We start from the raw sequence: 12,771 nt of genomic DNA on the forward strand, positions 1-12,771 counted from the left end.
TTATTTTTATCTTATATGTTTTGTTTGTGTTTCATTATCTATATGTTTCTCATATATATTGTTTGTGTAAAAAGCGACTAATGTTTGATTTTTTTTACTTTATATCATCTTTGACAATTGTGAGAAATTTGGCAATAATCTTGGCAAATAAACTATATTAATAAAGAAATAGTAATGTATATGTGTGGCGGTAAGAAACTATCGAGAATTGAGATTAAGATGAGAGGCAGCCCCAGACATGAGGCGACTCAAGGGATCAAAGAATGTCGGCGTACCCGGTCGATGGAGTAAGTGAGGGCCACTCGACTCTTCATTGGTTGGATAAGTCTCTTACATCCTGGCTCTGTTCCCAAAGAAATGTTGGGAGAACCGACGGGGTCCAAGTCAGAGAGCTAAGCGGTCAACGCCCCATGAATCATGCCAAGGGATAACTACCAGAGAGATTTTGTACCACACGATGCTAGAAGAGAGTCAGAAGTATGTCGACCTCAATAAATGCCAATCATAATCCCCTCGGCATCTGGACAGACAAGAGCACTCTCGAAGAAGGTTTGGGCCCAATCAAATAGGGTCATCTCAACCTCAGAAAAAAGATTCGGAAACACATAACAGAGGTCTGACTCATCCCAAGTCAAAAGTCCGACCTTCCTGAGCCAGTCGAGCATCAAGCCACCCGGATACCACAGTTGAGGGAAGTATCTGGTATACATTTGCGGCTATCCACAAAATTTAATTAATGTGTTTGTAAATTAATTATAAACTACTGAATATATAAATATATATATACACATGTTGCTATTATAATCTTATTGTTGTACTTTCTTTCTTTGACCCTTTTAGAGCACAAAAATGAAAATGCACGTTTCAGCGAACTGGAGAACAAACAATGTAGTTGATGCCCGTCTTAAGGACACATGAGTGTTATCAAAGACGCTTTATATATCCGAATACAACATTCAAAATCCCCTAAGCACTTTGCACACACGAAGATTCAAGGGTGTTGTCAGATACACTTCGAGCGCATGGCTACAACAATCAACTTCTCAAAGCGTCTTGTGCGCCTTTATTATTCAGGGGTGCTGTCGGACACACTTTGATCGCCCAACTACGACAATCAATTCCCCCATCACCTCGAGCGCCTTCAGAATTCAGGGGTGTTGTCGTATACCCTTGGAGCGCCCGACTACAAGAATCAATTCCCCATATCGTCTTGTGCACCTTCAGAATTCAGGGGATCTGTCAGATACGCTTCGAGCACCCAGCTACAGCAATCAATGCACCACCGCGTCTCGCGCGCCTTCAGAATACATGGGAGCTGTCGGAGACGCTTTGCATGTCCCGTGAGGGCAACAAAATCCCCTAAGGGTGTTATTAAAGAAGCTTTGCACGTCCAAATACAACATCCAAATATCCATTATCAAATAAATACACGCTTTCACGCGTAGCTGGCGCACCCCCTTTAGATCTAGCCAATTTGAGGGCAAGCGTGGTGAAGCCTAGAGATGACCACCTCGATCCGAGCCATAGCTTTAGGGGCATGGAAGGGGATAATCTATCTTTGATCGGGTAAGATCCTTTGTGACGTAGAGCGTAGTTCAAAATATGGTTGCATCTATCCGGTTTCATGTCCCTCGTCTCTAAGTATAATTTGAAACACCACCATGATTAACCGAACGCATACTTTAACCATGTAAACATGATTAAGGTATAGCCTCGTCTAGCTGGCCTGTTATGAAATACTTACAAGTACAACGGGGAGCATAAACGCTTGGAGCCAATCTCATGTTCCATTAGATTCAATCTGACATATAGACACCTCAAACCGCAAAAGTGTTTCCTCTGTGCAAGCATATTCCAATCACAACAATGCACTACTACATCGACATTCTATCGAGAAATTGTGTATGTCTTAATGCAACATTCTTCCGAGCGAAACAGTCATACGTGGCTCCACAAAAGAGTTAAGGTCTTTTACACTTTAAAAAATTATTATCAACAAATGATTAGGCAAATTACAAGTTTCTCCTCTGACCCTAATTCTCCTCGAATTCGAGTCAAACAATGTCAAAAGTTGAAAACGGAACAATATTATACCAAAAGGCATAAGTATGCAAAGGCAATAACTGAAATAAACATATATATATATATATATATATATATATATATATATATATATATATATATATATATATATTGTTTACAAACCGAGGCACAAAAGCCTTGTCAAATATTACAGGAGAAAATCAAATAAAAAAGAAAAAAACGACATTCAGACGTCGGTACCCGGCTCCTCAGATCCAAGACCACCCCCAGTAACCTACTCAGAAGAATCTACTAAAGGGTCCAATTGATCAACGGTGATAGCATGTTCGGGACACAATAATCTAGCTTGCTCCAACATTTCATCTTAGACCCTGCAAACGGCCTCCACTGCCCGCTCAAGAGATTGTAGAGACTTTTGTTGGGTTGTAACCACCTCCTCGAGAGAGCCTTCAAAAGCATTAGACTAATGATCCTTCTTACACGACTAAGTTGTATCTTTAGAAACCTTCTTACAACTTTTCTCCCCATGAGCAAGGGAGGTTTTCAACCTTTCTAGCCGAAAATCCAAAATGGACGGCCTACCATACCGACCTATCTCTTCCTTTAAAGAGATAAAAGCATCAACACTCGCTCGAAGCTCAATGTTGAGTGCCAGAAATTCGTTATTTTTACTATTGTTTTGTGGCACTTATCAATTCTTTTGTATTATATTCTCTGAATAATTCCCCGATTTTTGTATAAATATGTATAAATAGTATTTAATTGAGTTTTTATTCATTTATATAACATTTGATAGTTTTCTATTCATTTTGTAGATATCGAGTCGCTTTTGGAGCACGAGCAATAAAGTGCCAAAGACACGGCTTCAAAACGCGCAATTTTGAGCGACGGAACCAACGAATCGTCGAATAAATCTCAAAATCAAATAAAAATAAATCATCAATTTAGTTGATATTCATTCATTATTGGATAGAGCATGGAATAAGCTTTCCAACGCTTCGAACCGGGCGCAAATCGGAGTTACGGTTCTCAAGTTATGGCCGAAATAGTGCAGAATTTTTCTGCTACTGGTGTCACTCGCCGGGCGAAGGATTAGGCTCGCCGGGCGAGCCCGACTGGCCCAAAAATGTGATTTGCTACTGCCTGGAGTCGCCGGGCGAACCATTTTAGTCGCCGGGCGAAGCAGTGTCGGCAGAAAACGCAATAAAGCTGTTGGAAATCATTTTTTCAAGGATGGTTGGATATTTTAGAGCTCCAATCCATCCAATAGCATTTTTTGAGTGGAAAGATGCTAGAAAACACATTGGAGCTATCAAATGGATGATCCGGGGTTGAATCCTTCATCAATCGGAGCCGACAAACCGGGAGATTTTTGGGTTTTTCTTCTTTTCTTCTCTTTGTGGTTTCATTTGTGGGTTTTGTGTAGATCTACTATGATCTCATGTATATTTGTTGACTATTATGTTATATAAAGCTTGCTTTCATATTTTTATGGATTATTGTCTTAGATTATTGCTTTGTGGCTATGTGTTTGAGTTGCTATAGAGATGTAGGGCTCTAATGCTTATCTAGGATGATTTTCTATTAACTTAATTGCAGAGATGGATTAGTTTGATAATCACTTAGTGTTAGTGCTTAATGCGTCTGAGTGGCCGTGTTTGTCTGAGAGATCGACATTTACGGGAAGCTCGGATTTCTCATGTGTTGTTTAGGTGTCTGAGAGATTGACACTTAGATAATGTTGTGGGTTGTGTTGTTGACATGTGGTAATATTGATAGGTTACAAGTTGAGTATATTCGGTCAATAAGTTTAAGTTTGTGAAGAGTAGATTATATGCAATACTTGATAGTTTCTTCTATTTGAAGAATGAATTTATTTTATGTTCATATGTTATATTTTCCTTGTTTACTTTCAACCCATTCAATCCAAACTCATAACTATGGAAACTGTTGAACGGTAGTTCAATGCACTGATCCCTGTGGAGACGATAAAATTTCCCGGATAAATATTTCCAAATCTTTTGTTGCTTGCCGCTTTACCGCCTCAACAAAATGGCGCCGTTGCCGGGGATTGGTGTTTTATTGAACTTGCATCGCAATAGTTTCTTTTGTTTTGAGTTTTGTATATATCGCACATTTTGTATAGTCTTACTTGTTTATATTTATACTTATAGTTGTGAATTTGTTATATCATTGTTTGTTCTTTTCACGTTTGCTTGTGTGTTGTTAGGAATAGCCGGACGGAAGTAACTTGAAGGAACTTTCTTTAATAACAGGCGTCGAGCTTACGACGTAAAACAAGCATGTTTATTCTTTTTAGTTTGTGTTTAGTTTAGGTAGTGTGATGCAATTGTCTAAACAAATTTAGATCGGACCAGTTCTTAAATTTCATATCTTCATTTTTAAATTTGTTTAGACAATTTCATCCGGTCTTTTAGTATATGTATATTAATTGTGTTCACGTTTGTATTCGTCTTTGAGCTTGTTGTGAATAGCTTGAGGATATTTAGGTGATTTGTCAAGTTTGATCGATTCGACTTGCAAATGCGTGGTAATGATTTTGTTAAGGTTTTGTACACGTTCGAGGTATGTGTTTATCGCTTTCTATACTTTAGCATATTCAGGATACTTAGGCTTTTTACAACTTTTATGTCATTCATTCTTTTGTATACTTGTTCATTTGTGAATCACTTTAGTTCCCACCTTTTTTGTGAGGTAGCTTTCCATTGTTCACATATGCTGGAGACCACATTCTTGTTCTAACTGGATTTTATTATGCTTAATCTTTTGTTTGTGTTGATTATATGAAAGCATGAAAATGATCAAGGCATTTTTGTTTCATTTTGAGCACAACTACCTTGGCCAAATAGTCAATTCACCTTGTGAGTGTGTGATCATTAGTACCTCCTTTGAGCCTTTTTGTCAATGTCCATGTTGTTTTTGCTAAATGATTTTCTATAAGTGTTTGGTTCTCATTTTTGTATGGATGTTGATTCTTTGTTTTCTTGAACCCTTAACCATGGTTTTTGGTTTGAATTTTTACCTTGCCTTAGAAAGTAGGGAGTATTCACATTTTGATAGTATGGTTGAATTCAAGTTGGGGAGAGAATGATTGTGTACTTATTGGTTGATTGCTATGAGGTTGAAAGAAAAGAAAAAAAAATATGTGAAAAAAAAAGTGAAAAGAAAAAGAAAGAAAAAAGAGAAAAGTTTTGAAAAAGAAAAAAAAAGAGTTTGAATAATTGTGCAAATAAGTATGGTGCTTTGGTGTGAAATGTGGGTTGATGAGGAAGTTTGATTGAAATTCCATTGTTTGAAACATTGTGGAAGTAATTACTCCCTTAGGTTTGGGCAAATTTTTGTTTCGATTAGCCTTAGGAATTATCCCTTGTTTGTTAACCAAGCCACATTACAACCTTGAAAAGTCCTTGTGATTCTTGCCTTTGTGTTTTCAACATGATTTTTGGATGATTGTATAATTTAGTCTTTTGTTTGCAAGATTGTGGATGAGTGAAATTACCTTATTTTGTGTGTTTGTCATCTACCGATGATTTCATTTTGCTAGGTGTGATTCATTTTTGAACTAGTATTGTTTTAGAATGTTTGGTATATTATTTGTACTTTGCGTTTGTTTCATGTTTATGTTATCGTCGTAGTTTAGTGGTAAGTGTTTACTTTGTGTGTACCATTTTTCATTTGAGCCATACATTTGTTTCCGTTTTTCAAAACTTGTCGATTCGTGAATCTTTGGTTGATCGCTTTCGTTTCTTTGAGTTGTTTGTTTCTTGTTTGAGGACAAACAAGTATAAAGTTGGGGAGAGTGTTGAGTGCCAGAAATTCGTTATTTTTACTATTGTTTTGTGGCACTTATCAATTCTTTTGTATTATATTCTCTGAATAATTCCCCGATTTTTGTATAAATATGTATAAATAGTATTTAATTGAGTTTTTATTCATTTATATAACATTTGATAGTTTTCTATTCATTTTGTAGATATCGAGTCGCTTTTGGAGCACGAGCAATAAAGTGCCAAAGACACGGCTTCAAAACGCGCAATTTTGAGCGACGGAACCAACGAATCGTCGAATAAATCTCAAAATCAAATAAAAATAAATCATCAATTTAGTTGATATTCATTCATTATTGGATAGAGCATGGAATAAGCTTTCCAACGCTTCGAACCGGGCGCAAATCGGAGTTACGGTTATCAAGTTATGGCCGAAATAGTGCAGAATTTTTCTGCTACTGGTGTCACTCGCCGGGCGAAGGATTAGGCTCGCCGGGCGAGCCCGACTGGCCCAAAAATGTGATTTGCTACTGCCTGGAGTCGCCGGGCGAACCATTTTAGTCGCCGGGCGAAGCAGTGTCGGCAGAAAACGCAATAAAGCTGTTGGAAATCATTTTTTCAAGGATGGTTGGATATTTTAGAGCTCCAATCCATCCAATAGCATTTTTTGAGTGGAAAGATGCTAGAAAACACATTGGAGCTATCAAATGGATGATCCGGGGTTGAATCCTTCATCAATCGGAGCCGACAAACCGGGAGATTTTTGGGTTTTTCTTCTTTTCTTCTCTTTGTGGTTTCATTTGTGGGTTTTGTGTAGATCTACTATGATCTCATGTATATTTGTTGACTATTATGTTATATAAAGCTTGCTTTCATATTTTTATGGATTATTGTCTTAGATTATTGCTTTGTGGCTATGTGTTTGAGTTGCTATAGAGATGTAGGGCTCTAATGCTTATCTAGGATGATTTTCTATTAACTTAATTGCAGAGATGGATTAGTTTGATAATCACTTAGTGTTAGTGCTTAATGCGTCTGAGTGGCCGTGTTTGTCTGAGAGATCGACATTTACGGGAAGCTCGGATTTCTCATGTGTTGTTTAGGTGTCTGAGAGATTGACACTTAGATAATGTTGTGGGTTGTGTTGTTGACATGTGGTAATATTGATAGGTTACAAGTTGAGTATATTCGGTCAATAAGTTTAAGTTTGTGAAGAGTAGATTATATGCAATACTTGATAGTTTCTTCTATTTGAAGAATGAATTTATTTTATGTTCATATGTTATATTTTCCTTGTTTACTTTCAACCCATTCAATCCAAACTCATAACTATGGAAACTGTTGAACGGCAGTTCAATGCACTGATCCCTGTGGAGACGATAATTTTTCCCGGAGTAATACTTCCTAATCTTTTGTTGCTTGCCGCTTTACCGCCTCAACACTCAACCAATTCCTTCTCAATATCATGATTTTTGCGCTCAAGGGCTTCAGACCTCTCTCTCAACTCATCTCGCTCCCTTGAAAGCTCACCAGAGTCTAAAACATCGTTCTAACCACCAACTACAATGGAAACAAAAGACTCAACCATAAACAAAGTATGAGAAACATATGCAAAAGGCCCCGTCTATGAGTGGCAGATAAAACCTAGACGAATTTCAGGTCCTCAACAACCACGACAACAACAAACTCTTTAGTTGCAATATTAATAGATATGAAGATACATAGTAAATTGTATATACCATAGAAATCAATCGTGTGACTTTACCATGGAATTTTCCATTATTTATTGGTCATAATTTTTACAAATATAAAATAAATATTATTAAAATGATAGATTAATCTTAGGAGATTAGTTTCTCCATTTTCTTGATAGTAATTGTTAAATTTATTCTCTAATTTGAGTAAGAATAATAGATTTATGGAATTAAAAAAATGAGAATAAGGATAAAATTCTCTTGCGACTGGTGGCGATAATGAAAACGAGGGACGATAATTTTGTCTCTTTATTTTACTTTCATCATTTCCCCTCAACCGTTTTTCGCAAGTCCCTACAAGCTTTCGCTTTCCAATTGCGTCCAAAGCTTCGTCTCCTAGTAACGAAAAGTCCACACAATACAAGAATAAACAAGCATGTATTTATGAACTTAAGACTAACGATGTAGCAAAGTCCAACTAAAAGAAGACAATTGATATTACAATATTTAGAGGAAAACCAAAAGCATAGTATAGTACTACTGATTGTAGCTGAAACCGAATGGGCTCATGTTCACCAGAGCATATATCAACGGTGGAGGAAGAGGAAGAGAAAAGAGAAGGAGTGAGTGGTAAAGGAACATGGAAGCACGCAGCTTTCCATGTTGCCACCACAATTGCTACTCCTGCAGCTTATGCTCCTTTGCCTTTTGCTCTTGCTTCTCTTGGTTGGCCTCTCGGTTAGTCCCTGTCCCTATTTACTTCTTCATCACAGTTATATTATAAGCTCAATACAAAACACATATGGTTGTTACTCATTTCAGGTGTGAGTAGCCTAGTCAGTGCAACGCTAGCTACATGGTACTCAAGCATTTTGATAGCTTCTTTATGGAAATGGAATGGAGATAAACAACTTACCTATAGACATCTTGCACAAAGCCTTTTTGGTTAGTAACTTTTTTATTTTTACAACAAAATAAGTTATTTTGTTATGAGAATTCGTAGGGAGGAGTGGATTATGAGCCCATCACGCTTTTGATTTAATGTTAAATCATCAATTTACGTATTTTAGATGGAAAAAGACTGATGCTACAAAAACGACCGCGACAAAACAGTACCGAAAAGTTTCAATACCGATACCGTTAATCATTATTTTATGATGAATAATATATTGTAGTTAATTTACACCATGGCGATTGCAATCAGTATCGCAACACTTATACTGATCGTAATTGCGAAAGTCTTTATGTGACTGCAACCCCCCTGCCCTGACCTTTATTTAAAAGCTTGAGTTTCTTATCGCATGTCAATAATCAAGGATTTTATTTGCAACCTTGTGGTATGCAGTTCACAAATATTGTCCATAATTTTTATAACACTCTTTTATATTTTGACAATCATTTTTAAAGGATTTTGGGGGTATTGGTCTATTGCTTTATTCCAGCAAATTGCTTCTTTGGGAAATAACATAGCTATCCAGATTGCAGCTGGGAGCAGCCTTAAGGTTATTTATGCATCAAATCACATTTCATGGAATAATAAGACAAATCTATTACATGTTTCATGTTTTCTGCCTTTTCATTATTATCATTTTTAATCTCCAAAATCTCATTTCTTCCCATTTTTTATAGGCAGTTTACAAGCATTATCACTCAGATGGAAAATTGAGCCTACAACATTTTATTATTTTCTTTGGAATCTTTGAACTATTGCTCTCTCAACTTCCTGATATTCACTCACTCAGATGGGTTAATGCATTATGCACTTTTAGTACCATTGGATTTGCCGGTACAACCATTGGTGTTACAATTTACAACGGTAAGCTCGTGATGGATCAATGTCTTAGCACCTGATTGATTCATTTCATGTTTATAAGATACTGAGTTTTCGATTTGTAACATCTTTTAGGGAAGAAGATTGATAGAACATCAGTTAACTACAGTTTGCAGGGTAGTTCTGCATCTAAGTCTTTCAAAGCCTTCAATGCTCTTGGAACCATAGCCTTTTCATTTGGTGATGCAATTCTTCCAGAAATACAGGTATCTCATTCTTCCTAATCATGCACCGATCTCTGAATTGTATGTGCATAGTAATTGGGAACGCAGTCTCTCATGTGTTCGGACTTCGGACATATTCATTTGTAGAATACGGTAAAAGAACCTGCAAAGAAGAATATGTACAAAAGCATATCAGCAGCATACACTGTGATTGTTTTGAGTTACTGGCAGTTGGCTTTCTGTGGTTATTGGGCTTTCGGATCACAAGTCCAACCTTACATTTTGGCTTCTCTGTCCATTCCAGAATGGACTGTTGTTATGGCAAATTTATTTGCAGCTATTCAAATTTGTGGATGCTTTCAGGTAGAGTCTCAAGCACTTCAAATTTAGAGTTAAGGCCATTATTTTCTAATATCACCTGTAGTCCAAGATCTAGTTACAGTTGATCAAACTTGGTGATCAAATTTATTCTATGTTTGCGTTTTTCATATCTTTTTACTTTTGAATCAGAGTTACGATTCTAACAATTTCATACTATTATGGTTCAGAATTCAAATACATTTACTAACGCGCTCCTTGCATCATTTATCAGATATATTGCAGGCCAACTTACGCCTATTTTGAGGGAAGCATAAAATCCAACAAATCTCCAGGCCATTTTCCTCTAAGAAGTCAACTGATACGACTTTTTTATACATCCATATACATGAGTCTTGTTACTCTTATTGCTGCAGCTGTGCCATTTTTTGGGGATTTTGTGTCCATTTGTGGGGCAATTGGGTTTACTCCTTTGGACTTTGTGTTTCCTGCTTTAGCATATCTTAAAGCTGGAAGCATAGCCAAAAACTCCAAAATTGGAATTTTGATGAAGCTGTTAAACATTTTAATAGCTACTTGGTTCTCTATTGTTGCTGTTTTGGGTTGTATTGGTGCAATAAGGTCCATAGTGGAAGATATCAAGAACTATAGGTTCTTCCATGACATGTAAAAAAAATGCACCAACATGGTTGATTGAAGTTTTCTTTTTTTACTCCTTACATGTAGAATTCACGTGTTAAAATAATGCTCAATCAGATTTTATTTACATTGAGTTTTAAATTTGCCAAAACTTTCTTCATGCAGAAATCAAAGGATTAAGAAAATAGTGAATGCAATGGTACTTTTGAGTTTGATAGGATAAATATTTATTATTTAATCATTTAATACCAAGTCATTTTTTTTGAGTTAGAAAAGACAGTCTAATAGTCCATATTAGCAACTCTTGATTAAATCCATAGCAAAAATATATAAGGAATCGAAATCAAAAACATTATAACTTGACATCACCAGCACACTCAAAGTAAATTGAAATTTGGGGGAAAGAATAGTACGTTAAAAAAATAAAACTTTTGGGAAAAAATAGTGAGACATAAAGATTATTGGAATCGGATAAAACAAAATAGGTGAGAATTAAATAAATTTAATTTGGTTATTTATAAAGATGGATTTTGGATTTTGGTTAATGATGATAATAATATGTAAAGACATGATTTTGTAATTTCTTGAAGATAAGTTTTTTTGGTTTTGGTTAATGACGTTGATAATATCTAAAGATATGATTTCGCAATTCTTTGAACGCTTTAATTTTCTTCTTCTTCTTTCGAATCTCGGATTTATCTGACTCGAATGATAGATTTGTGATTTTTTTTTAAATAATTAGTTTTTTTCAAAAATATTCTCCAAATAATTTCATTTTCAAAATATTTACAAATCTAATCATTTCAAAAAACAATTTGCCACACAGAGGAGGCGCCGCTCTGTGTGGCGCATACACGTGTTTTTAGGAGGAGGCGCCACACTGCATGGCGCATGCTCCCCTGTCAAGTCATGCAGTATGGCGCATACACTCATGCTTTAAGTGTAGTAGTCGTTCAATGCAGCTACTCACTTGCTTTAGTTTTTTTTATTTTAATAATAAATAAATAATAAAAATACATAAAGATATTTTATTATAACATTCATCAAAAACAAAAATTACAAGACATTTGGATTTTTTTTTTATCGACGTGCTCCACCCAAACGCCCGCTAGTAAAACAAACATGCCCCTGTATTTTCCTGTGAGGTCTCTGATTTTGATCTTCCTGAGGTGGTTCTTGTATGTTCTGATTTGCCTGAGGCAGAGATGCTTGATGCAATGGTCTTGGGATAGTAATCACATCATACAATTCGTCGACTATGTCTCCCCAACTTGCAGTGCTTCCAAAAAGATTCATGCCGATATTGTCGAAGCTGGGTCGACTCGGTTGGGTTACTTGCGGGTGGGGTAGCTGGTAGTATTGTGGGGTTTGAAATCCATAGATGGTTGAGTGCTTTGGTGGTGTGATGTTTGGCTGTACATTAGTTGGGTGCTATGGTAGGAAAGGGATGTGTCATCAGTGTTGTGGTAGGATGTGGCGGCAGCATGTTGTTGGGGGCGGTCAGGGTGTTGTTCTTGGTTTCTGTTTGTGCGTGTGACATGAAATGTTGGCGGGTTTTGGTGGATCTGGTGGGGTACTGTTGTTGTGTTTAGGTGGGTTGACAATGTTGTTATGGTTGGTATTATTGTTGGGTTTGATATTGTTGTTGGATTTGATATTGTTGTGGGGTTGGTTGTGGGTTTTGTTGTTGGGAGTATAATGAAGCTCTTTGACGTGGATCGATCAAATATGTTGGGGGAGAAAACAAATGTGTAGAAATTGATGTATATCAATTCATATATTGGCGAGTTGGTCTAACATCTCCCTTCCAGATTGGGTCGGTTAGAACCAGTTCACGCCGGTGTATCTATTGATGACATTCATTTCTTGTGAAGTGTCTTAAATCAGGAATTCTCGACTCTTATTAGGTGCCATTGTCTTAAACATGTCGGTGGATTTGGGATACCTTGCTGCATGCCGAATTGGAGCTTCACACGGTCACTGTGGTGCATCTCCACAATAGTGAACTTGATGATTGTTGTTTTTGCAGCCCAAACAGCATCATCATCTGGGTTAGTTGTAACACCCCATATTTTCTAATTTTAATTTAATCGGAAATTAAATTATTATTTAGAATTATTTGGTATTTTTGTTGTACTAATTGGAGGAATTATGGAATATTGGTCCTTGGGCCAAGTGTAGTATTTAGTAATGAGGGGGTGTTAAGTTCTGGAGTCCATTACTAAATTATGTTATGCTTTCATAAAACAAGGAAATAAGAGAATATTGGACTTTTGGGGTGTGAGGGATAATTA

General features: G+C 36.5%; 1 protein-coding gene across 2 annotated transcripts; it reads left to right on the top strand.

The window, feature by feature from the left end:
• Positions 1-7,915: 7,915 nt before the first annotated feature.
• Positions 7,916-10,841, top strand: LOC131633956 (GABA transporter 1-like). 2 transcript variants are annotated; one of them, XM_058904632.1, is made up of 7 exons: positions 7,916-8,263; positions 8,348-8,470; positions 8,933-9,027; positions 9,155-9,341; positions 9,432-9,562; positions 9,668-9,883; positions 10,113-10,838. In XM_058904632.1, exons 1-7 carry the CDS (start codon positions 8,086-8,088, stop codon positions 10,506-10,508), a joined length of 1,326 nt encoding a protein of 441 aa, XP_058760615.1. In that variant the 5' UTR covers positions 7,916-8,085; the 3' UTR covers positions 10,509-10,838. The 2 variants fall into 2 exon arrangements, with proteins under 2 accessions (XP_058760615.1, XP_058760616.1); XM_058904633.1 differs by lacking the exon at positions 8,933-9,027 and having other exon boundaries at positions 9,159-9,341; positions 10,113-10,841.
• Positions 10,842-12,771: the final 1,930 nt, after the last annotated feature.

The sequence above is a fragment of the Vicia villosa genome, unplaced genomic scaffold (genome assembly GCF_029867415.1).
Source record: "Vicia villosa cultivar HV-30 ecotype Madison, WI unplaced genomic scaffold, Vvil1.0 ctg.001193F_1_1, whole genome shotgun sequence".
Lineage (NCBI taxonomy): Eukaryota > Viridiplantae > Streptophyta > Magnoliopsida > Fabales > Fabaceae > Vicia > Vicia villosa.